We start from the raw sequence: 27,348 nt of genomic DNA on the forward strand, positions 1-27,348 counted from the left end.
CACAGAGATAAATGACAGAATAAACACACACAAGAAATATATGGATTTATTCCTTCAAATCTTTAATCCAGTCCTATGGGAATCAGGAGTGGAAGAAATTAATGCAAATATATTGTGTATACAAAAAGTCTTAAATATAAACTTTAAAACAGATAACATTTCATGAACAGTTCTATTTACAAAATACATAGTATACCATCTTCAAAAAACAGATGCTTAAAAGAGACACCAATCCTTAGTACTGTTTTATAAAAGTTTACATATTCATCCCATGGGATGTACCAAACTATGTTCTTGAAACAGTTTTACTGCCATCTAAAACATCACTTTAAAATGTATTCAACATCTTCAAGAGAAAAGGAAGTCTTTTTCCATAGGAACAAAAAATAAGATATAATTCATGGCATTCAAACACATGTTTATTTCAACAAACATGGAGCCCCACAGCCATAAATTAAATTACCATCAGACCTGGCATAAATTCCCTACCACGCTGCAATATTCTAATACCAACATTATACATCAAGTGGCTCATGTTTACCGTTACTCTTTTCTTTGGATGTACAAACTGCGTAAGTTAGCACGACTGCTCTTGCACATCTCCCATTCATTTCAATGAGCTTTGTGCAAGAAAACCTTCTGGAAAACTGAACCCAGTATGCCTAATTCAGGCAGCAATCACAGACAGAATAAGCCCCATTGAACTCAGTGGTGCTTATTTCTGAGTAGACATGTACAGGATTGCACTGTCAGTTAAAATGCAAGTGCTTTCTCGACTGCACCCTACCATTTACAAACCTTATGAGATATGCCTATAGCTACAAGTCGCTTTCTGGTTTCCAATTCTAAGAGTCTGCTCTAAAACCACTGGAGTCAACCAGCCAGTGATAAATACTTAGAAGGCTCCACAGCTATTTTTTGACATCTAACTAGGGAGCAACTCCTACTGAACTTAGTGGGACTTACCTCTGAGTAAACATGGTTAGGATTGCACTGTAAGTTAGTTGACCTTGCAGCACAATCCTAACTATGTCTACTCAAATAAGTACTGTTGATTTCAGTGGGGCTTACTCCCAGGTAAATGGGGTTAGGATTGCAGCTTTAGTTCCCACTGAAATCAATGGAACAACTCAGACATGATGACTTGTACTGACTCCCATTAATTTCAGCTATCTTAGTCTGGATCCAACCCAGTGTTCTTGGCCCATGTACCAGGGTTTTCAAAATTTTGTCAGTGTCCCAGCTTAGCTGAAGGAAAAAACAACACAAAACCCTGAGTATTCCTACATGTACATAGGGCAACAAAAGCACAGATGATTTGCCCAGGCTGGCAAGTTCTCAGCCTAATAGCAAGAAGATCAAATCAGCAACGCCAGGAGAGCCTTGGAAGTATGTCAAAGAACCCAAGGGAGGTAACAGGAGGGGACAATAGGTAGGGAGTTGCCTTCCTTGTTATCCAAAACAAGCCATCGGCAAAACAAGTGGGCGGTTGGGTGGAGATGAGCAGAGATGCTCACGCTGTGCTGATTTGTGGGTCACTGAGCTGCCTCTTGATCCAAGCAATAATTAGCAGGATGAGAGAGGGGGCAGAAAAGGGTGAGCACCCCAACCAACAATGCTCCAGGCCTTCAGGGAAGCCAGCCCAATACTATAATCTAGGAGCGGGGAACCTTTGGGCCTCCAGCTCTTGCTGAACTATAACTCCCATCATCCCTGGCTGTTGGTCATGCTTGCTCGGGCTGATGGTAGTTGCAGTTCCGTGACATCTGGAGAGCCAAAGGTTCTTTGCTCCTGTTATAACCCCAGAACTTGCAAAGTGGAAGGAGTCATCACAGCCAGCGCAGCTCTATAAAAAGCCGCACAGCTCTCGGAAGCAGGCTCTATTTAGACAAAGCTGTAGAGCCAATCCAACATGCATCATGACAATTATTAACTAGAAGACTTTGAGGAGTCTTAATGAGGGTCCAAGTGCAGCTTAGCTTAACTATTCTGATCCAATCAGGTCTTTCTCCCCCACCCCCTAATGCATATTACACACATGCGTTTTTACATTTATACAGACTGAACATTATTCAAATGATGTGTATATACAAGACGCACATCATATACCAGCAATATTTTCTGCAAAACAAACAATCTAATGTTGTTTTTGTTGGCTAGCTGCAAAACAATCTATTGTTGTTTTTGTTTCCTATATTTGCTGAATATAAACTGGTCAGAGCTCCCGGAAGGTTAGCTTTATAAATCCTTCAAGTGATAAAGCAGATTGCACTCTTCTTCAAAAGTAGTTGTATAAGAGGAATTATCTCCTTTTGTCCAGCACAAGAGATCCTCATATTTATTCGTAATCTAGTGTTGTTGGTCCCCGGACAATGTTAAAGTAGCCAGCCAGTGCTCCAATGTCTATATACAATGACCGTTGTCTCTTTAGCAGTTCTGATTCCTCGGTAATCCCAAGACTGGAAGAATCTGACAAGGAATATTTTTTTAAAAGGAGAAAGATCACTATATGATATTATACCTAAAGACCCATTTTAGAACAATTGATGATGGTTAATGGTTGTTGCTGTTTTTGTCATTATTTGCTTAAGCTAACTAAATATGCTTCTTTTCCAGGAAAATAATAAATCAGCAGTCTTTGCAAAAGCAACCCCCCCCCCAAAAAAAACTCACAGGCCAGGTTCACTCAGGCATCCTCAGTGCAGATACTCCAAATCCTTCCTCTGTGCTGCAGCTTATTATATTATATTTATACCCCGCCTTTCTTTCACCCTGGAACCCAAGGCGGCATACATGTGGTGCCCAGGCGGTTTCCCATCCAGGCACTGACAAGACCCAGATCTGCTTAGCTTCAGCAAGGTGGTGACCTCATGTACCTTCAGACCTTACCCTAGCTTAGCCACCTATGCTGTAAGCTCAAAAGGCAGTGGTGGCCCATTGAAGAACAGTTAGTGTATAAAAAGGTTATGGCTTCAATCCTAAACACACGTACACAGTTCTAAACCCCATGGAATGCAGTGGGCTCATCTCTGAATAATCAGGCATAGGATCGCCCTGTTAAAGTGCTAGGATACTGCCAGCCATCACCATACTATGTAGGTTTTAGCAAACATCTTAGAAAGACTATAGTAAAAGGATGCTGGTGAGAAATCTCTGGACAGTCAGACATAATTTCGTCACATTTGCCTATTGCTGCTTTAAAAGCTGGATTCAAATCATGGGATTACTTTGGCTCATGTGTTTTTTAAAAAAATAAACATTAAGGAAAAGATATCTATCAGTCTCTCATATTCATCTCATCCCTCCACTTCCACCCAGACCCGCAACTTGACCGACAGCTCGTATGTGACACTGGCTCAGTTCCATAGCCCTGTCACCTTCCTTATACATCCTGTTCTGCTAGAAATGGGATCGGATACCTCTAGATGTTGCTGGGCTACAACCAGTGGAGGCTGGTGGCTGGCTCCATGTCAGTGGGGCAGTGGAATCTGCTCTGGGTTTTAGTCTGAACTTTTGAGGAGCTATCCAAGGTGCTTCCACCTCATTCAAAGTTGGGACTAAAACCCAAAGTGGATTCCACTGACCCACCGCCACTGACTACAACTCCGATCATCCCTGCCCACTGGCCACATTGGCTGGGGCTGATGGGAGCTGGGAGTCCAGCAACCTCCAGAGGGCAGGAGTAGGCAGATCAGTTTTGTACCAGCAATGTTTTCTGGCAGTTCCAGCTCCTTCCTTGTCAGCAGCCTTTTCCTTTCAAAGAGAGCAGAGTCCAGGCTCTGACACCGAGGCTGTTCTTCCCTTGGTGGATGCAAGGCCTCATGTTTAAGTAGCTCTGTAGCAGAGGGTCTCTGGTTTGGGTTCCTTTCCAAGGCGGCTTCAAGTAACTTTCTTATGCCAGCACTGCAGTCTTCAGAGATGTCTTCCAGAGGTGGTGCTTGTTTATGGATCTACCAAAAGAAGGGGTTGGGGGAGAAAGCAGGCAGTTTTTAACATGATGCTAACTAAGGAGGGGGAAAGAATTTTTGAGAGATAAATTTGTATACGAAGGTTACCGCCCTAGGAATTTCCTCGCCCTGACTCATGCTTTGGAAAATTGCCACTCTGTTACTGTTGCAACGGAGAGCCACGGCAAACCTGGAAAGTGAGCCAGTTTCACAGTGAAATGGCAAACCCTAAAGACCGGCTTTGAGTTCATCCAGAGGTCTGCAATCCTAGCTCTGCAATGCTGGCGAATGAGCACAGAGCAACCAAGAGATGAAAGGAATGACCCAGTGTTCAGGTCCAAGAGGAGCACTGACTGACATGACCAGGAAGCGCATTTGATTCAGTCTGGGCAAACATTTGTTTGAGTGCTGGAAATGTGACACAGCCTCCCAAGGACATTGATCGCCGGCATGCAGAGGCTCAACACCTCAGGTTCACCATGCAAACACGGGAAAGTAGGAAGCTGCCTTATGTCAAGTCCGACGGGTCCATCTAGCTCAATATTGTTTGCACTGACTGGTAGCTGCTCTCCAGGGTTTCAGACAGGAGTCCCTCCCAGTCCTATCTGGAGATGCCAGAGACTGAAGCTGAGGCATTCTGTTTGCAAAACAGATGCTCTACCACTGAGTTACTGGCTTGAAGAAAACCAAGATTTATTTTAAAAAAGATGCTCTATTTGTGCTCTTGGAGAAAAGAATCCTTTAGAGAAAAGTGAAGTTTTTTTTTTTTTAATGAATTAATCTTTGGGATTCCCCCACCCCCCATGCACTTGGCATTGTAGTGGTGCTGATGCCCTGCGTAGCTCCAGTTTGGAAGGCCTAAAATCTTGGGACAGCCGTGGGTATTTGAGCTCATTACTGGCGAGTTCCTTTGCCAAGTTCACATTCTGCCTGCGAACTTCATGGCTTGCAGTTTCCATCTCCCTCCCACTCCAATCGAAGACAAACAAAAGTCGTCATTCCCCTTATTGTTCATACTTCCACAAACCCATGGAAGTTTACCAAGTTCAGCAAGAATGCAAAAAAAAAAAATGCTTATAGTGAGCACAGCACCATTCCAGCTTCCTTTGTAGACTTGCCTGCCTGCAAATAAATCCTCCATATAGAAAACCTGCTTTCCATTTTTCAACATCCAGTTTTTTTCTTTTTTCAATGACGATGCATTCCACCAGGTGAAGCCCCACCTGCAATCTGAATGGGTGTGAAGACTGTACAGATTTGCCACATTCGGGGGGGGAGATATAGAGGAGACATAGCCTCCTTTCAAAAAAAGCAGCTGATGGGGAGGGCTTCAGCTTTGATCCTGGCAGTGGTGCTGGGTGAGGGTTTAACCCAGCCTTTCCCAACTAGTGGGCCACCAGATGTTGTTGGACCACAATTCCTATCTTTCCTGACCATTGGCAATGCTGGCTGAGGCTGATGGGAGTTGTGGTCCAACAACACCTGGTGGCCCACTAGTTGGGAAAGGCTGGTTTAACCCTTTCTCCTGGGCCACTTTGCCAAATGAAACCCTCTCCTCCTCTTTCTGCTGGGATGGAAAAAACAGGTATTTGCATCATACCTGTTCTTCCAAGTGAGGCTAATAGCAGTTGGATGGGGAGGAGGATGTGTCCACACACACACAAGTTGCTGCTCTGATCAAAACTGGAGTCTCCCATAACTTCTAAGTTTTTTAAACACACACACACACACACACTTGAGAGATCCAATTTCAGATCTCAAACATAACACCTGTTTTGTGCCACAGTGAGAATTAGTTCTGCATGCCATCCTTCCTGGGCAGCCTTTCTGGGGTCAGAAAAACATCTAGAAATGTCACTCGTTGTGAGCTATATTCAACTAAGACCTACTCAGAGGAGATCTACTTAAATAAATGAACCTAAATTAGTCATGTTAATTGATTTCAATGGGTCTTCTCTGAGTAGGACAAGCACTGAATACAACCCTGTGTCATCACTCTGGGTGTGGCCAGTGCCAGTTTCACAGTGTGACTCAACCCGTAGTTTTGCCCTTGGTAACATCCAAAGACAAGCCCTTCTGTAGCTGACAAGGGCGATAACTCAGCGGCAGAGCACATGGCTTGCATGAAGAAGGTCCCAGGTTTGATCCCTGGCATCTCCAGTTAAAAGCATCCGGTAGCAGGTGATGGGAAAGACCTTTTTCTGCCCAAGGCCCTGGAAAGTCACTGCCACTTCGGGTAGACAATACTGAGCTGAGATGGACAAATAAATCTGACATGGCGTAAGGCCCCTTCCTATGTTAGGTCACATCCACACCAAACATTTAGTTATACCACTCTAAGCAGTCATGGCTTCCCCAAAGAATCCTAGGAGCCACAGTTTATACCTCACAGAGCTATGATTCCTTGCATCCTTAACAAACTACAGTTCCCAGGATTCTTTAGGGGAAGCCATGTGTTTTAAATGTGGTTTAAGGGTAAGGCATGGATGTGACCCCAGCTGATGCAACATCCTGTTTCTCACAACGGCCAACCAGATACCCCTAGGAAGTCCACAAGCCTAAAGTGCTGTCCAAAAGAGTGATGGGTTGGAAACTGGTATCTCAGTCATCACAGAACCATTGCCCATCCAGCCGGAGTCGATGCTTACTATATAGAGGTAGGAGGGGTATGCTGCGCGAGGGTATCGATTCACCCACGGTGGGATGCCAGTCTGCATGTGAATGATGGTTGCTCCCAGGCTATAGATGTCGGCTTTTGTAGTGTGGCCCCGGCAGAGTATCACTTCTGGGCTCATATAAATCTGCAAATGGAATCCAGAGGGAAATTAGCTCCCATGTCAGATTTGCCCCATCCTGAATCCTGACAGTTAACAAGTATTGGGCAGGAGAGGAGGCTTTGTTCTTTAAATACAGGTGTGGGGGACCCTGCGGCCCTCCAGATGCAGCCGAACTACAGCTCCCATTATCCCTTGCCACTGGCCATGCTTGCTAGGGCTGATGGGAGTTGTCGTTCCGCAGCAAAGGTTCCCCACTCCTGTCCCAGCGGATCTTCAGAGGCCGTGCAGAGCCTGAGTGAGACAGCGGGGGAGGCACCAGATGGAGGGAGGGGAATGGGCCAGCAAGCCCCACACAAGCTCTCAAACGTAGCCAGTTTGGGTGTGAGTAGCCACTAAGGATTACTTGTTACTTCCAATAGCAGGAAACATGATTTTGGTAAGCTGTAGACCCCTGGCGGAGGTGGGGAACCATTTTCAAGTCCAAGGGCCACATTCCCTTCTGGGCAACCTTCTGAGGGCCACATGCCAATGGCGGGCAAGGCCAGAGGCAAAAATGGGCAGAGCAACAAATACGAATTTTACCTCTGTACAGCAGGCTAGTGTCACTCACCCACCCCTCTCTGTCCTCCATACCGACAAGCAAAAGGAATGATCAGCGTTCAAGGACATATTCTAGCCAGGCAAAAGGGGGCGGCGGCAAAGCAGGGCCAGTGAGGGGTGTGGCCTAGGAAGGGTTCTGCGGGCCAAATCGAGAAACCATGGTTGATTCCCGGGGGCCTGAGGTTCCCGACCACTGCTGTAGATTATAGTCTGGCATTAAGTACTGATAGAGGCTAAACTGCATTGTCATAGATTATAGTATTAAATTAAGGATATCTGTATGCATTCCACAGTCCGTCCTCGCACAACAAATTTGTAGACTCACAGAGGGGCCAAATAAGCCCCCAGACTTGGGCATGTGGGTCCACAGCCCTAACTGGGAATTGGTTAGTTAGCTGCACAAAAGCAAAGATATCCTTTGCGAGTCCCCCTTGTTCCTAGCCTGACTGTCTCAACTTCCTTGGGCTCTGCTGTATGCTGCCGCTGTTACTCCTAGGGAATCCCATTACAACGTCTTCCTGGAGATCATTGCAGGGTACCTTGCCCTGTAGAGGGCAAGTCTTCATAACACATTTCGCTTCTCTCCGTACTCAGGATCCAACCAAATATTTAGCCAGGTTGCTTAACCAGGCATGGCAATAATGGCAGGATGCCCAGGACTGCCTGCTCCCATGGGAACCCATCCAGATACTGGAGAGTCTCTTCCACGGCTCTTCTTGAGATGCCTCTGCCTTCGAAATGCTGGCTGCTGTGAGACAGGGTCTTCGCTGTGGTGGTGTCCCGGTTGTAGAATTCTCTCCCCAGGGATGTCCTCCTGGCACCATCACTAATTTAACTTTAAGCATCACGTCAAAGTGATTGGACTGACCTGCGATTGATTTTGTACTGCTGCTCCTAAGACTGAAGTTTCTATTGCACCTCTCGAAGTTTTATGCAGTTCTTATCCTGCTCTCTCTTGTTCTTTTTATTATGCATTTTTATTTTACATTATAATAAACGTCTACCTCTTCATCTTCGTTTGTAAGACACCTTGAGAATTTTATCAATTTGAAAAGTGAGAGATAAGCTCTCTAAAGAGAAGCAAGCAAGCAAACAGCTGCCACTCAGGGTCAGTGCTAAGCTCTCACATAGTGGAGTTATCAATTTTCCTGGAACGAGTTAAGGGCAGCTGATCAAGGAGAATTAGGGTGAGTGTAAACAACAACAATTCAGTTTCAAATCTGTTTCACTGGCATCACTCCCAGCAAGGGAACCCTTTGCAATGCTCTTTTGGGAAAGGGGTTGGATATCTAATACAAGGAATTTTAAAACCCTCCCCAAACTACAGTTGGGGTGGGTGAGTTCAGATCAGTTTGGTGCTGCATGGCTAAGCCTTGGGTTTATACCATGCTCTTATCCCCCTCTGTACCATGGTGTGAAGCGAGTTTCCAGTTTTGGCTTGGCAAACTATGGATTGTGCAAACTATTGTTTGCACAGTTTGGATGTAATGTCCAACTGCGGTTTGCTATAAAAAAGAAAGAGGAAGTCAGGGAAAGTGCAATGCAAGGAGGGACCCTTGAGCCTGAGGCTTGTGAACATAGCAGCACCAAACCACAGTTTGGCATTATGTCTGAACAGAGACTACAGCTGCAGAGTAGAAGTGACAACAGTAGACTTTCCCCTTGGATTATGCCCCCAAATCAGCTCTTTTCCATTCATCTGTCATTCCTCTTCTCCCAGGCATTTTAGCATGTGTTTTTTAAATTGCTTCAAGTGTTTTAAATTGTGTTTTAAATTGTTTTTAAAAGATGTGTTTTGCATTTGTATGTTTGTTTTTGATGTTTTTAGTTGCTGTAAACCGCCCAGAGAGCTTCGGCTATGGGGCGGTATACAAATACAATCAATCAATCAATCAATCAATGAGGAAGAGGGAGCAGCAAGGCTTCCTTCTTGTGCATAGTCCTTACCTCTGTTCCTCTGAGGTCTTTGGGATAGTATACATCTTCCGTCATTTGAACACTGAGACCGAAATCCACGAGAACTGCTTTGGTTGACATGAAAACAATGTTGCTGGCTAGAAACAAAAGGGAAGAGATGAGCATTTAGGACTCTGGAGGGAAAATTCCAACATCCGCTTTAAACCCAGAAAACACCTCAAGGCAAGAGACTGTGAGGAAGGCAGCCAGCACACATTTTACATGCAAATAAAACCTTATCATTTGTGTGGCAATCCCTTTCATGCAATTAACAGTGGAGGCCAGCCCTGATCACACAGAGTTCCACATCACAGGGGAAGCCTACATGTGCACAGCAGGCTTCCCCCACACTCATGGGCGCAGGGGGGCAGCTTGGCCCTGCTCTCCCCCTCATGCCATTGCTAATTGTGTGGAGAGAATGCCTTAACAGAGCTTTTTTAGAGGCTGAAGAGAACAAGGCCAAGTGAAGGGACTTCAAAATTTTCAAACTTGGCCCTTGGGAAAGTGGCCTTCAGTGGGCTCCCAGCCAAATGTTCCACAAAGGCCCAAGGTGACTCTATACTGGAGACATTCTGGGCACTTAAAAATAGTGCCTTCCAGACCTAGCTGCTTGGCTCAAGGCAGGGTTAAGTAGCTGGGTCTGCGAGCTGCCATTTTTAATTCCCACAATACCCCAATGTAGCATCACAATGCCTGGTGAGCCCTGCTGTGGTATTGTGGCCCTGGCCACTGCCCAAAGATGGATCATGGAATATAGTTTTACAAAATACACAGGTCCCTTTTTGGTAATAGCTACAGGACATAATACAGGCACCTATGTTTTTCTCCCCAGCAGGGCCAAACAACTTGAGGGCAATTTAAAACAGAAAAACTATGTGGTGGTGGTGGGAGGAAGAGAGTTAACTCCCTCTACCCCAGCTCTGTTTTCCTGGTCAGATTAGCAGCCCAGGTTGAAGGAGAGTTTGGTCCTCCATCTCTCATTCAAGTCCTGGCTGACCCATGAACTCCCAAGGTGATTTTAAGCAAGCTTTCCCACCTGCAACACAGCAGTATTGATGATACAGCAGGGCTGATGTAAGGACTATTAAGATCACATGTGCAAAGTCCTTCAAAGGCTCTAAAGCGCTATATAAATGCAAAATGGCATGATTATGCCTTAAGTATCTTTAATAGCTAGGAATGCCATTGTTATAATCCTCATTATTATTGCAAGCACCTATGTCTAAATGCACAAAAGCCAAACAATGGCTGTGGGAGGTAGCTGGGAGTCCTGTTTGTTGAGCTATTCTTTAAACCTGATAGGATTCAGGCATTTCCACTTTTGAGCTCCTTTCATTTTGAAGAACACAGATGGATCCACAAATATGCTAGTTAAACAAGTGGTTTGAAAATAACAATAATTTAAAAAACAACTGAAGCAGGACATTTTTTTAAAAAGCAAACACACAAGAGCTTGTACGCAGCTTTGAGTCTCCAGGGTAAAAAAACAGAAGCTGAAGCCTTTGAGGGCAATAAACTCCACAAAGGAGTCCCCAAAGACACCAGACTTCATGGCATTTCAAGAGGACACACCTCTCTTAATGAGGCTCCTTTTACGAAACCTGGCCTAAAGCTATAGATGTAGAGGGAGCATAGCCAGAAAGGGCTTTTTCCCCAGTTGATAGCCTTGCCTTTGTAATGTGGCAATTTGGAACTGAAACCAGCTTCTGCTGCATTTCCTGTTTGGCTGCGACATGCAGAAAAAGAAAAGTATGGGTCAACAGCGCCCTCCAAAACTGGTATTTGCTTCTCTCTTGGCGCTCTTACCCAATCTACCTAAATGAAACTCAGGCCCCATCTGCACAATATGTTTAAAGCAGCATCCTACCACTTGAAACAGACACGGCTTCCCCCTAAAAGTCCTGGGAATGGAGAGATTGATTGCTAAACCATTCTAGGAATTGTAGCTCTGCAACGGGAATGAGGGTTTCCTAAACTCCCAACAAACTACTTAAACTATTTAACTGCTTAACAAACCACTGTTCCCAGGATTCTTTGGGGGAAGCCATGACTGTTTAAAGTGGCATGATACTGCTTTAAATGTATAGTGCAGATGAGGCCACAGTTTTGCTCAGCTGGTGTTATTTCTCTGTCCCAAAGTTTGTATTGTTGTTGTTTGCTCCCAGAGGATGTTGCTAGTATGCAGCATGCAATACTGTTAAGAGATCAGTATTATTATCTGTTATTATTATCTGTTAAGAAATAAATGATAAATGCAGAAGAGGAGTACAATCTACTTTTAAAGTGAGAGAACAACGTAGCTGTTTTCCCCATTTTTTCTACCTTTAGGCAGCAATCCTGTACACATTCACCTGGCAGTAAGCTTCAATTATCTTAATGGGACTTATTTCTGAGTAGACATGCATAGGATGGTGTTGTAAGGACCACTTGCTTGACTGAGAGTGCTTCAAGAACTGCAGTGGGTGAATTCTGGGGCATATTGTAGACACTTCATTTACACAGGGCACGCTGCTCCTAAAAGGCCCCAAACACCCTCTTGTGTCTGTGCATTGCAGGTGAAGATCAGCAGGAGACTCTTTTTCAAAGGAAGCTTGTCGTCATTACTCACCATCTGCCCCATTCTGTATGCCCATTCCCTGAGGTGCGTTGGAGGAGTATTTATTATTTTACTTATTAACAGATTGATAACCTGCCTTTCAACCATTTAGGTTTTCAAGGCAGCTTGCACAAGGCAAGGCCTTTACTGTGATGGCACCAAAACTGTGCAACTCTCTTCCTGGGAAGTCTCACTGGGCTCCATCATTTATGGTAGCTGGTGAAATATTCTGCCATTTCAGAAGGCTTGTCAGAAGGGGTTATAGAGACTCAGGTGTTCCCATGCCTTGTTTGGCTTTGGTGTATTTTTTACAGCTGTAATTTTTAAGATGTAGCTTTCATTTTTTTCATTATATCAATGAACTCTGTAGATCCATTTTGTCAGAAAGCTGGGGGCATAAATATTTACTTAAGGTATCTCAGTGATAAATCCCAAATAACCTTCCAAGAAAACCCAGGATTATTTGGAGAACAATGTATAAAGCACTAACATATAGTTAAGCTGTAAACCAGCAATGGAGAAGCTGTTGCCCTCCAGGTGTTGCCACACCACACCCATCATCCCTGGCCATTAGCCAAACTCACTGGGGCCTGCTGGGAGTTGGAGTTCAACAACATCTGGAGGGCCATGAGTTCTCCACTCTTGCTTAAACTGAAGGCCTTGAACACTATACAGTGCTACTAGGTTAAGGGGAGACTCAGCTCTTTAAAAGGAAATGCTAACATACGTTTTATATCTTGATGTATAACTCCCTTTGAGTGAAGAAACTCAAGCCCTTTGAGGATATGCTTCGTCACCCAAATGATTTCAAATTCTCTCATAGGCCCACAGCTTTCCACCTTCTCCAGGACAGAGCCTCCTTCTCCTGCTTCCATGAAGAGGTGGATTGTTTTGTCCCACAAAATGGCTCCATAAAGTTCAGCAATATTCTCATGGCGGAAGCAGGCCTGGATTTCAACATCTGATGGCTTAAACTGTTCCACCGGGACCTAGAGTGCCGAAATAAAGACAGATTAAGTAAAGCAGACAGAGCAAAGGTTGGTGGCACACAAGCTTACATGATCCTGCACCAGTGAGGTGAGATTCCATTCTCGCAGACTCGTCTGGAGGCAGTGAAGCTCATAATATTGAAACATTTTATTAAAAAGGCAAGAAAAGAGGTAGAGGGGACAAACGGCTCACAAAATGGCAGTGGGCCAATTGCCAAAGGGGACAGGGGGGAAACAAGTGGCCAAAGTTTCACAGTGTGGGGAACAGGGGCTTGTTTTCCTCTGAGCAACTGAGCCATCCAGCACCCCAGTTCTGGAGCCAGAAGGAGAGGCTGGGGCTAGTCTTGGCACCACTTGGGCTGACACTTCAAGGACCTCTGCTACCCAAGACCCAATAAAAACACTCCCAACCTTCCTCAGCTGGAAAGGGATTGGAAATCTTTGCCAGTTGTACAGCACACCCAACACTCAGCACAACTGCAGGGACACCCGCTGCCACCCCTCCCCAACTGTGAGTTAGAGAAGAAGGCTGGGGGTTACCTCATCATCACCCTCGCCAGAGGGCGACAGAACACTCACCACAGCGAGGGTGGCAAGCAGAACTGTAGACTAGTGGTTTAAGTAATTGATTACGATGACATCTGAGTCAGCCATGCAACCATTGAGGAAAGTGTTCAAAATATAATCCCATCAGATAGGTCTACTGTAAAACATGGTGTTATAGATCCAAGGCTTATATCTTTTGGAAACAGGCACAGACCTGGCCTTTTTTAGCTTCAACAAGATTGCTGCATCTACTCCTGGGATTCCATAACCATCACTGCAATTCATCATCTAATAATGCCTCCCCAAACACACATACCCCAAAACGTAAGAGAATAGGGAAAAACCCTGCTTGCATGGAGCTCCAGTCACATATCTGAGTGCATGAGATGTGCACGCTGGAGAAATGACATTTAAACTGCTGTTCTTCCATCATAAAGGAAACAACACAACAGCCCCCATTATTGCAAACTGAAGGCAGAAAGTAAATCTAATTGCCCCTAGTATGGTCCCCATGTATAACAGACACTCGGAAAGGAAATCCTAGGAGCCTACCAGTTTGCAAGCCATTCGCTTTTTGGTTTCTGTATCTTGTGCCAAGTATACTTTCCCAAAAGCTCCTCGTGGAATAAAGTCAGTCCCAATATTTCTGTAGGTTAGCTTCCACGGAAAGAGGAACACATCTGAGTCAATCTGATAGCGCCCATTTTTGGGACTGATCTGTTAAGAAAAAATCGATGGTGGGGAGGAATTAATCTTTCATGAATAACTTATACTTTGATAAAGACAGATCTGTTTATTGGACACATGTGTTGACCTTCCAAAATTAGACCATGAGCCTCACCTACTCCAACACTATCTATTCTTGCAATGGCTTTCCAAGGTCTCACAGCCACCCTGTCCCCAGACCAGTTTGTGAGATCTTTTAAATGGAAAATGCCTGGGATCTTCTGCACACAAAGCATGCACTCTGCCACTGAGCTAATATAAGCCCTTCCCATAAGGAGAACTTAACCTTGCCTGATTTCATCTTCCCAATACAAAGAAGCCTCATGACACAAAGGAGCCATCTCTCTTTAGACTGATCAAATGGGAACAGCATGTGAAGCATTCTATTCACTCTGGAAATATTTACAAATCCAGGGAGTGATTAGCCTCCCATAGAGCCTAAGTTGCACTTAATTGTCTGGCAACAACAGCTTGACTGATGGACTTGCGTAATGAGTCCACCTGGTGGCTTGTTTGCTCATTCCTGGAACCTGCCAGCCTGTTGCTTCACAAAGCTGTGGGTTTGGTTAGAGAAGGTAAGCAAACCATTCCAGCATCTCCTACCATCAGAGGCTGGACAAGGGACTGGGGAGAAACCAACTTTCCTGAAATATTCAAGGCAGATAAGAATAAAGGCCTAATTTTGTCACATGGATTTCAGTTGTACTTTGAAACTGCAAGCATCTTAGCATCAGCTAAAGCATTGCATTGGAAGGTTCACCCACAGTGCAAGGCAAAAACTGTCTTGAGTAGGGCTGCAATGCTTTAGTCACTTGTTTGGTTAGATCGGGGGAGGGGGACTTTTTCAGCCGAAGGACCACATGCCAGTGGTGGGCAGAGCCAAGAGGCAAAAGTGGGTGAAGCAATGGCCATCATAGTTTACCTTTTTACAGTAGACTGGTTTCTGCACACACACCCGTCTCTATCCGGGCAACCAAGAGGCATTAATTAATGAGTTAATCAAGATCCTATTCAAACTTCAAGATGCATTTTGAAGCCAAGCTGCTCACAGGATCCAGTGTAAGGGGCCAACATCCCAACTCTAATGCAACAGCTGCCGTTTGCACAACATGCTGCCATTTTCTTCTCCTTTGCACTGCATAAGTTCAAAGAGCCATGAGACTTCTCGGCGGGGTGTGTGTGTGTGTCAGGATACCTTCCCATTGCCATGTATGTGCAGATTTGGTCCACAACATTCAGAGCAGTTATCCTAAAGCTGTACAGTCCATAAACGGATGCAAGGGAGGCAATAAAGATTTCCCAAACAGCTGGACAGACCCATCTAGTTCTATCTGACTGCCCAAGCACAGAACAACAGTTTAGCTGCAATGACATAACTTTTAGTTACTTTATAAGGCTCTCTCGCTCTCACTCTCTTGCTCTCTCTCTCACACACAAACACACACAGAGACAGGATTAAGATCTGGGTTTGCAATTGAAAAATAGTGTTCATTTTTAGTGTGGCTTGAAACATGGACCAGAAATATGGACAAGCAATACTTGTCCCCTAGTCAAGCTCATCTCATGGTGAGGGATGAGAGCACACCTATTCTCTAATCCACTTGGCACTAGGAATAGGCAAGACATTCAATTCAGTTCACATTTAAAGCTGAATTTATCAAATGTGCAGTGTCCGAAACAATATGAGAACCGAAACACAGCCAGCCTTCAAAATTCACATTTATCCAAATTTTGCAATGCAGTTCTCCAACCACGCAACGTTAACCAAAAATGCATATATTAGGGGAAAGTGTGCACAAAATGAATATATTGGGATATATATTTATTAGGACAAATTTGCACTAAAATGCTGAAAACTTTTCATGAGGATTTCTTTTTAAAATCTGCAAGTTGCTGCAAAAATGTGGAGAACTGAATTTAAGATTAGAAAGATGAAAAACAGAGAGAACCAAAACTGACAGATCCCTCCACCCCTACTTGGTACAGAGGCCTCCTCTCTAGATGGGGCTATAACATCTGAATGCAGCTTATATGTGGAAAATCAAAACTGTTTGTTCAATTTCTTCAATAAAATTTAGGAAATGACAATGTTGGGAGAAGGGCTGAAGCCTAGCAAAAGAGCACATGCTTTGCATCCAGAAAGAAAGACTCCTGTCCGAAGCCCTGAAGAGCCACTGCTAGATGGGCCAGTAATCTGACTTGCTTCCTATGATTTTAGCTCATGCATGGTGCATTTTACGCAGCTAGACCGTATTTGAACGTTATGGGCCCATGTGGGGATATAGGAGACAGGTCAAATGCACCAGATGGGCAGGGAAGACAGGCACTCTCTCACTCTTCTCTGAAATGGGCTGGACTAAGGACAAAGTATCATCCAATCCATGAACCAGCATAATCCAGTTAGAGTTGATCATGGAGACTATTGGTTTATTAGCAAATCCCACGGTCTTCAATAGCAATAAGAATCACGCCAATGGCGCATCTGGTCCAACATCCTGTTCTCACAGTGGCCAGCCAGATGCCTACAGAAGCCTGAAAGCTGGACCTGAACGCAACAGCACACTCCCCTCCTGCAATTTCCGGCAACTGATATTCAGAGGTGTACTGCCTTAAGTCATGTGCAGCCAGCATTTCAAGAAAAGAACGTACCATATTTAATATGATTCCAGACTCTTGTCTTCTGGGCCGGCAAATTTGCTTTGCGGTGTTGGACACCTGATTGGCAAAAGCAAGCAAATCTTCCACGGTCCCGTACTTGACAGATGACAACAACGAAACTTCCCTTCCACTGAACAGTATGGATTCCGCACGCTCCTCATTTTTGTTAGTCTCCGGACACAGACCGAGGAGGCTGTCTTTGTAAACTGCCAGGTCTCCATTTGGGTAAAGGTTCTCCATGATGTCGATCACTTCAGACACATTTAAGTCTGTTAACAGTAAGTCAATCTCCTCTTTATTGTCACTATCAGTGCTCATATACTCCATTACTGTCTGTCCTCTTCCCCTTACTCTACCTGTAAATGGCAAACCACAAAAAACAAAAAGTAGAATACTTCACACTTAGTTCAAGAGGACAGCTAAGACATTTCAACACAGGAAGTAATGCAGTTGGAACACACGTACTATATCTGTACACTGAAAACCTATGCAATCGATACACTCATAGGCTGCAGCCCTGCACACAGTTATATGTACATAAGGTTGGAATCAAATATATTTTCTAGGAAGTAAGTCCATTGAACTCAGTGGGACTTACTTTCAAACAAATACGTACAGGATCAGGCTGCAAGTCTCATTTAAAGCAATTGGGCTTAAGTAGCCATAAGACGTTGCTTTACAGTGGGCATAATCCAGAGTTACACATGCTTTTAAGTCCCACTGAATTCAAGAGGACTTGCATATTAACTGTGCATTAAACAACCATTGAAATCAATGGGACTCTACATGGCAGAGGGCAATCAAAAGCAGATTTAACAGCTAGCTGTACCAATAGTACTACAGTACAACAAGCTCACATCCTCAGGGATGGAGAACCTGGGGCCCTCTCGGTGTGGCCTGACTAACTCCCATCATCCCTGGCTATTGGCCACACTGACTGGGGCTGATGGGAGTTGGACTCCAACAACATTTGGAAGGACGCAGGTTTCCCATCCCTAGACAAACGCAATGGGAGGATGGTGTTCTCTGACGTGACAGACAAAAAAGGATCAAGGATCCGTGCTTGCAGGAGCGACCCTAAATGGTTGAGGTCAGTGGACCAGAGGCACAAGTTTGGCTGATCAGGCTTATAGCTACCAGGGGAGGGGGAAAAGAGATTGGAACAACCCTACGAGGGAGGTGGCTCACTGTGTCATTCAAGGGTTGGGGGCTTGTAGCCCACCAGAAGTTAGACTTCAACTCCCATCAGCCGCAGCAAGTTTGGCCAGTGGTCAAGCATGATGGGAGATGTGCTTCAGCAACATCTGGAAAACCACAAGTTCCCCACTCTTGGCGTAATTCGTCACATTAGGAGGCAGCACAGGTGGCTGCTGCTGCTGTGGGACTCTGTCCTTACATTGTCCTGCTACTTCTGCAAAATAAGCAATACCCTGTTGTAAGCTGCCTCCTCAAGGAGAATCTGTCCTACACTTCCCTCCATTCATATCCACCTTACATCTGCCAGCGGAGCTTGAAAAATTGACTTCAGCCAGCAGCTGCTATACTGAAGAAGAGGGTGTGGGCTGTCTGTGACAATGGCTGCTCAAGTTTCCCAGTATGAGGGGGGGGAAACTACCAGGGAAATGCTGGGGGCTGGGGAAGCCCCGTGCCACCTTTTTCACTTGTTGGTTGAAACCTGCCTAGAGCTCCATGTCTGTCCCCACCCCTTTCTGCTGTGCAAATGCTCTTGATGGAGTAGTCTAATACAGGACACTCATCCAGCAAAGAAAAGGATTAGGACAATGTATAAAGATTGCACAGGCCATGGGGCAGGTGTGTCTCGTGTTGTTCATCACCTCACAGGCACTAGCCAATGAGTGCCCACAGCATCCCAGGCATCCCAATCCATGCACTGCAGTCAAATTAGCAATGTCCATGACATCTGGAGGACAGCAATTTCCCAGCAACAAGATATTCTGCTCTGGGCTGAGAAACTGCAATATCCCAGTAGAAGAAGTGCTACCTCAGGAGAAGGCATCTGGATCCCGAGAGACACCACAATCCTTCCTTTGCAGTACAAGGAAAACCAGCATGGATCACTCTGGATTGTGTTCCTAACCATGACCAAAGTCATGATCACCATCACCACCACCACCACCACCACCACAATCAAAGAACCTCATACAGCGACTGAAACAGTATAAGCATTATGCAATTTGTCATCAAAAAACTGCATTTCAGCAATATGTTGTGCAACTTTAAAAAACCCTGCAAGACTCCATGCAGGAGCCTACCAAAATCATTCTGCAACTGTACAGTGATCATATCGCATGTGGTAACTCTTCCTCTGTTTTGTTTCCAGTTTGTAGCTGCTTTGTTTTCTACATGATTCTTGATATAGTTTCAATAAGAGGGTTGGGGAAGGGAGGGGAACTTACTGGAATCCAAAACTGACATGTCAACTAAAAGCATTTCCCAGTCCACAATCAGAAGGAACCTTCCTATTCACAACACACTCCTTAAAAACCTGAAAAAACAAGGATTGCATTATTTTAGACAATCAGGTATCTGGAAATTCCCCAACATATAATCTCCATAGACAACACACACATTGGTAAAAAGGAAATTGGGCTCGAGCAATTGCTGGCTGCATAAACAGATTTATTCACTGGTGTTACATTTAAAAATGCAGAAGTCAAGTCATAGTCATACTACATCTTAACACCTTTCCACCAACACAGGTGAGGGTACGTGCTTTACCATTTGCTTATGCTAAGACAACACAGAACTTCTAAGAAGCCACACGCTTCTCTGGAGAACAGCCTCATTCTTGTAAGATCATCTGGCACTGAACTCATAGGAAGAAACAGAAGTCCAGAGAAAAGGGGAATTCCTGATGGAAAGATACACAAATTAAGATGATCTGACCATCTCGGACTTCCAGAAAGGAATGGAGATGGACCCTCCTTTGAAACAGGTCTAAATTGTATCCCATCTGCCCATCACTTTCAAATACAATTCAAAAACTATGCCTACCTTCATTCTAGCTGAAGACAAATGTCTCTTGACTCACCAGGCTTGCTTAATACAACCACATGTGTCTATGTATGACAAGAATGAAGAACTGGACAGTGACACAGAGAAGCAGAGAGAGATCAATTAACTCCTCCCAAGGTCGGACAGGTGACACATGATCTACTGAAGCCACCATGCAGTGCAGCGTGCCTAGCTGGAGTGGCGTGCCTAGGTATAGTTTCTGGCCAAGATTCTTATCTTCATTCTACTCAGTGCATAGCTGTGGAAGCCTTCTGGCAAATGCTTTTAAACAGGATACGTGGAAAAAACACCCATCAGAATCTATGCTAAAGGACCAAGTCAGATGGCTAAGAGTTGCAGACCCTACTGCACCTTTGCAAAAAAGGCTCAGCACCACATGCCCATCTGCAATCTGCACACTGTAGATAGGAAGTCTCTGGTGAGAAATCAAAAAAGGGAAGAGGTAGGGCTGAACATGCTTGGCCACAGTCATATATAAACTGGGGAAATGGAGCATCGCTCACTGTCAGCTTTCTTCCTTTCGTCTTGCATCATTCTGAACCAGAGCACAAGATTTGAGACTTCTGTCTTTTTACTAGAAATAGCTTTTTACCAGAAATGCCCCACCTTAATTTTCTTAGTTTTCCAGGGTCAACAACTCCTAGATTTTGTGCTGCCCACACAGTGAATGGGTATATCGCAAGACTTATCACTGTTCTTTTTAAAGAATTTAATTGTTTCCCTGATTGTATCTGAAAGCACATTCGACTCTTCCATAGGGGATGCAATGCTTACCAGTTGAGTAAACAGACCCCCCCCAGGCTGTTTCCACCCAGTTTTCTACAGATGGGAAGCCCCAAGTTTTCCACATGGAACTTCCCCCTAATCTGTGTTTTGATGGTGCTTTGACTTTTTAAAAAAAGACTTTTACAACTTTGATTGCTGGTCCTGCAAGTGGATTTTCACATTGGCAGACTAGAAATCCAGCACAGGGGTGGGGAACAGGATCTTGCTGGTAGGCCACAGCGTTATCTCCCTTACCCCTTGCGGGCCAAGTTTGACAGGTGAGCAGTCACCCACCTGTCAATCACCTGACACTATAAAGACATCAGGTGTGTCCTTTTTTGTGCTTTCAAAGCACTGGGTGCATTGAAAGGGGCTTCTGAAGACCTGACAATCGGCTGACTGTCGGGTCTCCAGAAGACCCTTTCAAAGTGCTGTCTTGCATAGTGCAGTGCATAGGGCTTGCAGGCACTGCTGGTCAGCTGATTGACAGTGCCTGCAAGCCCCCTTGTGGCTGAACCACGTTTTTACCTGCCCCACAATGGATGCCATACATGACAGCAGGTGTAGGGTAGGTGGGCATGGCTTGGCTGAAATTTGGCCTGGTGGGCCAAATGGGAAGGCCAAATTAGGTCCACAAGCCAGATATATATACCAATACCTGGTGAGCGGAATGCGTATGTATGTACACACATACACACTACTCAGCCTCACCAGGTATCAGTGTAGGCTAGTCAAAAAGACTTCAAGTTTGCATTTTAATACAAATCCTTCAACACCACAGGGTTTGAAATATATATCTCCCCTCTCATCTACGAGAAAGAGAATTATGTTTACCTGATAAACCGAAAACTGTTCCTAGACCTCATCATTCCAAAAGATAATATCTTACAAAATGACATGTCTGATCTTTTCGTCATAGCTTCCTTGTACTCAAGAGAACTACAACTGCTGCAGAGTCTGAGTGGCAGTGTTTGATACATTGCATATCCACAGTAAAACCCATGGAAGAAACCCATGAAAGGAGACTTACCTGCCTCCTCCTCCCCACTGTATCTTTTGTGCATCTTGACTAGTCACTCCTCAGGGCTGGGGGACTCTCCAGAAGAGGGTAGGTGAGGAGCGGGGCAGTCCCTTTCTGTGAGTTTCCCTCTGTTTGTGGTTCTCAAAATCCAACCCATGGATTTCTGATATTATGTCTGTGCAGAATGAGCCCCAATAGCACTGGAAATGGTCAGGCCACTTGTTAGAGGAGATATACACACTGCAAATTGTATCATCTTTATGCTAGCATAACGGTGTCCTGTAGTTTGGGTGGAGTGCTCAGATCTCTAGCCTCTCTGCACAGAACTACAACTCCCAGGATTCCCTGAAGAAAGGGAATGACTGGTAAACCAGTTTAAGGCTATGAGGGAGAGCAGAAGTGATGTCCCTGTGGCCCTCCAGCTGTTGTTGTACTCCATCTCCCCTCAGTCCCAGATAGCAAAATCAACAGCCAGGCATGATGTAGTGTAACGACATCTGGCAAGCCACACGTTCTCCACCCCCGGTGTACACAGACTCTTGCATCGGTATAGCCTGCTCTTTCTAAGCTGACTCTGAAGCAACGCCACCAAAGAAATCCACAAGACAGCTTTTCCAAGTATCCTTCTCTCACTCGCTGATAAGGAGCTTTGCTGAGGAGAAGGTGGGAGAGGTCATTCCAGGCCAACCGAGGCACATCTGATCCTTTGAGTTGGTTGCACAGTGAAGCACTATGAAGCACCAAATCCCCTGGAAAAATGCTCGTTTGGGCAACCCCTTGCCGTAGCATTTGGAGAAGGGCCGTAGCTCAGAGGCAGAGTCCCAAATTCAATCCTCGACATATCTTGGTAGGGCTGGGAGAGAGCCCTGTCTGAAACCTTCCTCTTTCAACAAGCCTTTTAAGTTGAGACCTTATCCCAGTCTGCATCTGTGTTGGAATTGCTTTTTAATATGTTTTTAAACCTTTTTTAAAAAAACCAATATGTTTTTAACCTTTTTTTAAGATGCCTTGAAAGCTTTTAAAAAAAATGTTTTTAAAGATGTTTTGTTTTCATGTATTTTAAAGTCTGTTATTACGACGTTTTAAAGTGCTTTTAGTGTTTCTGTTTGGCACCCTGGGCTCCTGCTGGGAGGAAGGGAGGGATATAAATCAAATAATAAATAAATAAACAAACAAACAACCCTGGAGAGCTGCTGCCAGTCAGTGAAGACCAGCTGTGGGGGAACCTTTGACCCTCCAGAGGTTGCTGAACTACAACTCCGATCAGCTCCAGCAAGCATGCCCAATGGCCCAGGGGATGATGGGCGTTGTAGTTCAGCAACCTCTGGAGGGCCACAGGTTCTCCACACCTGGTGTAGACAACACCAAGCAAGATGGAACAGGGGTCTGACTCAGTGTAAGGCAGCTTCCTCCGTTCCTATTTGGACTGCCCAAGGGAGCCTTGCCGCTGTGCTACACGAGGATGCTCACCACAGGATGGGGTGGAAGAGTTGCACGTTCCATTAAGGCGGCATTCCAGTTAGCTCTGTCCTGGAGCAGCTGACCAGCAGAGCTATTAAGAGAGGCATAAGCAAGCATTCCTTTATCTGGGACAGAGATTCCCATGTGTGTCCCCATTGAGCAGAAGCATGACCTAATTTGAGGCAAGCATATTCCCTCTCCCTTGCCACATTTCTCCACAAATCTGATTCATGCCACACACTCCTATCAGATAAACACCTTGCAGATGATTCAGGTTTGGGGCATCCAGAAAGACATGACATCGGAGACTGCAGCTGGCAGCATATCTCTACCCACTCCACCCAGAATGGGAAGACAATGGTTTAACAGGGGAAACCATTCGTGTTTCCCAGCTGGGCATATGTACAAAGAAAGCTCCCTTTCAGCTTGGCAGATATTGGTCCATCCAGCCTCGTACTGCCACGGTACTCTCAACCAATAGCTGCTCTCCAAAATCTCAAGCTGGTGCCAGAAGTAGCGCTACAACTCCCATCAGCCCCAGCTCTGAGCTTCTTTTAAGCTGCAATGCTGGGGGTGGAAACAGGGACTTTCTGCATACAAAGCATGCGTTTGACCACTGAGTTCTCCTCAAGGGGCAAAGGCACCAAGTCTAAGCAGCATGTCCTGTTCAAAAGTACTTCTTAGAGAAATAGCCAAAAATTCCCCTGCAAAATTTCCATGAGATGACCCAAAGAAACTGAAAAGGCAACTTTTCATTTTCCTGTTCCCCCAGGAGAGCTCCTGTTCCTGCACAGGTGTCCCCTTCACGGATGCAACACCTGTCATGCAGGGGGAGCCCAATAAAAATGGAAAGGGACCTTCTGCAGCTTCTTCAGACTTTTCTTATGGGTTCAGCTACTGCCAACGCTTCACCCCCCATCACGTTTCTTCTGCTCACTAACCTCCTTCCACTGTGCTAATATGGAAAGAGTGGGTAGAATCTAGATGAGCAGAGCAATCTGAACTATAGGAAGCCGGCAGAATTTATGCAAGGCATAACTCACCCCTCTTCCAAACTCTGTCCGGGAGTGGGGCCGCTGCCACCTAAGACAGCTCGAGCCTGGCAGAGAGAATACAAGCCTGTAACATAAAGTTTGACTTACACTTCCACTTTTGCCAGGGTAACTTCGGCTACATTGCAAAGTCATGTCACGGAGTTTGGAATAGGGGTACATTCTGTCACGCCCCGTTTTCAGGACTTACCCCTGCCTCAGCTCTGGCACCTTCGGCTGAGCCTCAGCTGAGCCAGGATGGAGGACTTATGCCAACGTATCTCCAGCTGAGTCGGGATGAGGGAATTCAGCTGGCACAGTCCAGGCTCAGCCAGAGATTTGCCTATTCCAAACTCGGCTCCTCCTGGCGGATCTTGGGTTTCGATTGCTCCCTTAATCATAACTAATTTAAGCCCCATCGATTTCACTGAGTCTGGTCTAAGCAGGAGCACATCTGGACCCAACCCAATATGGTGCATCTGGAACTCTCTCTCAAAACACCTACGTCAGGGGTAGCTAACGTGGTGCCCTCCAGAAGTCATTGTTGTTAGTACATTTATATCCCACCTCCAAGGAGCTCAAGGTGGCATACGTGGTTCTCCCTACCTCCATTTTATCCTCACAACAACTCTGTGAGGTAGATTAAGCTAAGAGACAGTGACTGGCCCAAGGTCACCCAGTGAGCTTCATGGCTGAGTGGGGATTTGAACCCTGCTGTCCCAGGTCCTAGTCCAACACTCTAACCACTACACAACACTGTTGTGGGCTACAGTTCCCATCTTCTGTGACCACTGGCCATGCTTGCTGGGGCTGATGGGAGTTTTAGTCCAAAACATCTGGAGAACACGACATTGGCTACCCCTGGCCTAAGTGGTGCTACCCCCTTCCCTCTCTTCCTCTAGATTCAGTGTACGGAACCTTTGGCCCTCCAGATGCTGCTGAACTACAACTCCCATATGCCCCAGCGAGCATGGCCAATAGCAAAGGATTATGGGAGCTGTAGTTCAGCAACATCCAGAGGGCCAGAGGTTCCCCATACCTCCTTTAGATCCCTCCTCCAAACCTACCTTTCTCATGAAGCCTTTAGCTTAACCCCTTAGTGCTCACCTCCCACTGAAATTAAGCCTATGTACAGGTAGCTGCATTCACTCATATTCATTCCTTGTTACATTTGCCTGTTTTCCTTTCATAGTTACCTCTTCACTATTAAAATATTGCAACCTGCTTGGAATAGGAACCCCTCCTTCTTGCTTACCTTATTCAGTAAAGTATTGTGTACATTGATGGCACCATCATCAAGCTGAGAGACCTGGATCCAGACTAAGTTAGCAGCCTGCACTTAGCTCCCACTGAAATAAATGGGACTTAAAGTTAAGCCATGGCCAACTTGTCCCATTGATTTCCAGCCAAGAGTGTCCATTTAGCAAATGGTGCCAAACTACCTTATTTTAAATAATGATCAGCTGACATGTTTGGTCGCAGTGCACTGTACTTTTAGAATAAGTTTGTTTCAATGGTTTAAGCAAGGAGCGGTTGGATAAAGGAGCGGTGTGAAAATGGGTTAATATTGCTGGGACAAAACTGGTGTTTCTCAAGCACCTAAGCAGGTACAACTATTAGCAAACACAGCAAAAACCAATATCTTCTACATCCCCTGTTTCTTCAGTAGCCTCAGATAGATGCAAAGGTATGTATTTCTTTATTTGCAGTGGGAGAAGAACTAATTCAGCTGCCAAATTATCATTTCTTCATAAGAACATGCAATAATTGATCTCTCTTAAAAACAACTATTTTATATAGACAGACACTCAATTTTACAGGTACACACTTACTCTCTTACCATGGACTGCTTGCACAGAATTGCTATAAAAGATATGCACAGTCTGATCCCAAGCCAATTTAATAGTACGTAGCATTTATCCAGATAGCATTCAAAAGCAGTTCACACATTCTAGTTCAGTCCTTACAACAATGCTGTAATATTATTGCTGTTGTTATTGTTATTATTATTTCCCTATTAAAGGTGAGGAGGGAGGGTCTGAGGCTGGCAGTCAGTGGAACATAGAATGGGGGATTTCCCAGTCACACTCATATTCATTTTCCTCTGCAGGGATGAATGAAGTCACCTCTGACTTCACTAGCAATGTGAGCATCTGGTGGGTTACAAGAAGACCAAGAGAACTTTGTAATGCAAGTTTGCCTTCTGGTCAATATAGTTTCAAGATTCACCTTACCAACTGACTGAAGTAAAATCACTTTGAGGAAGCAATCCTATGCATGTGTCTACTCAGAAGTAAGCCCCATTGAGTTCAATAGGAACTTACTCCCAGGTAAGTGCATATAGGGCTGCAGCCTGAGAATGTTCAAGTCAAAGATGTGCTTCTGTTATCTCCAAAGGAACACGATCTGATCAGAATAGCACCAAGGCTGTGCTGCTCTAGGTAAAAGGAACTAGCCTTATTCAGAAGTAAGCCCCATTAAATCCAACAGGATTTACTCCCAGGTAAGTGTGTAGAGGATTGCAGCCTACGAATCATATTTATAAAAGCATCACAGCACTAAAAGAGGGACACTACCTTTACAACCTCACCTCCCTGGTAAAAGGCCAGGCACCATCTCTGGTCAAAAGCTATTCAGGAGTATGCCACAACCAAGTCTCTCTCTGCCTCAGTTTCTCAGCTGTAAAATGGGAATAAAAAGTAACATCTCCTCTTCCCCACCCACCACACGTGATAGCATGAACTATATAGCACTTTGCCAATTAAACCTACTGTGAAGTTGAGATGTCTGTTCAGCCATTGGAGCCTATATTCCACCATATATCTGAGGCTCAGGCCAGGTAACAGTATATTAAAAATAATAATTTAAAGGAGAAGACTGCGGGAAATAGAGGAGGGGGCAACTTTCCGGCCATTATGGAGAGCAGTTACCCTTTTGAAGTCGTGGACGGCTAAATGCTTACTCGCTATCGCGCACTCTCCTTCCCTCTGCCTCTCTCTGTGGGGCTCGCTGACGGGCGGTCTCTTCCTCCCTTCCCGGAATCCTGTCCTCCGAAGCCAGCGTTACTTCTGCGGAGAAAAGGCTCCAGCAGAACGAAAGAAGGAGCTGGACCGGAAGGCGATCTCACCCCGCCTGGCACCCCAAGACACTGGTTGCGCAGGCTACGCGCTCCTGAACCTTCGCTGAACTGAAAAGCCCGGAGGAGGAGTCCCGTAGCCTGCAGTCCCGAGATCAGCCAG

The 27,348-nt window shown here is 45.2% G+C and overlaps 1 protein-coding gene across 4 annotated transcripts; it reads right to left on the reverse strand.

Annotated features, from left to right (window-relative positions):
- Positions 1–85: 85 nt before the first annotated feature.
- On the reverse strand, positions 86–27,348 carry MAP3K8 (mitogen-activated protein kinase kinase kinase 8). 4 transcript variants are annotated; one of them, XM_061587288.1, is made up of 11 exons: positions 27,072–27,348; positions 25,365–25,458; positions 24,122–24,177; positions 19,213–19,301; positions 16,787–17,151; positions 13,964–14,128; positions 12,604–12,865; positions 9,272–9,378; positions 6,596–6,748; positions 3,704–3,950; positions 86–2,469 (listed from the first exon to the last, which is right to left on the reverse strand). In XM_061587288.1, the coding sequence occupies exons 4-11, from the start codon at positions 19,244–19,246 to the stop codon at positions 2,339–2,341; spliced, it is 1,464 nt and encodes a 487-aa protein (XP_061443272.1). In that variant the 5' UTR covers positions 19,247–19,301; positions 24,122–24,177; positions 25,365–25,458; positions 27,072–27,348; the 3' UTR covers positions 86–2,338. The 4 variants fall into 4 exon arrangements, with proteins under 4 accessions (XP_061443272.1, XP_061443270.1, XP_061443271.1 ...); XM_061587286.1 differs by lacking the exons at positions 24,122–24,177; positions 25,365–25,458; XM_061587287.1 differs by lacking the exons at positions 24,122–24,177; positions 25,365–25,458; positions 27,072–27,348 and adding an exon at positions 19,811–20,154.

The sequence above is a fragment of the Rhineura floridana genome, chromosome 10 (genome assembly GCF_030035675.1).
Source record: "Rhineura floridana isolate rRhiFlo1 chromosome 10, rRhiFlo1.hap2, whole genome shotgun sequence".
NCBI classification, from domain to species: domain Eukaryota; kingdom Metazoa; phylum Chordata; class Lepidosauria; order Squamata; family Rhineuridae; genus Rhineura; species Rhineura floridana.

Bases quoted from the DNA above. Each gene is read 5' to 3' on its own strand.
- MAP3K8 (XM_061587286.1), bottom strand. From the start codon at position 19,246: ATGCTTTTAGTTGACATGTCAGTTTTGGATTCCA. The intron at 3,951-6,595 runs GTAAGCATCGAC...TTCTTTTGGTAG, and splicing joins ACCCCTCCTACCTCTATATA to ATCCATAAACAAGCACCACC. The intron at 2,470-3,703 runs GTACAAAACTGA...ATTCCTTGTCAG, and splicing joins ACTGCCAGAAAACATTGCTG to ATTCTTCCAGTCTTGGGATT.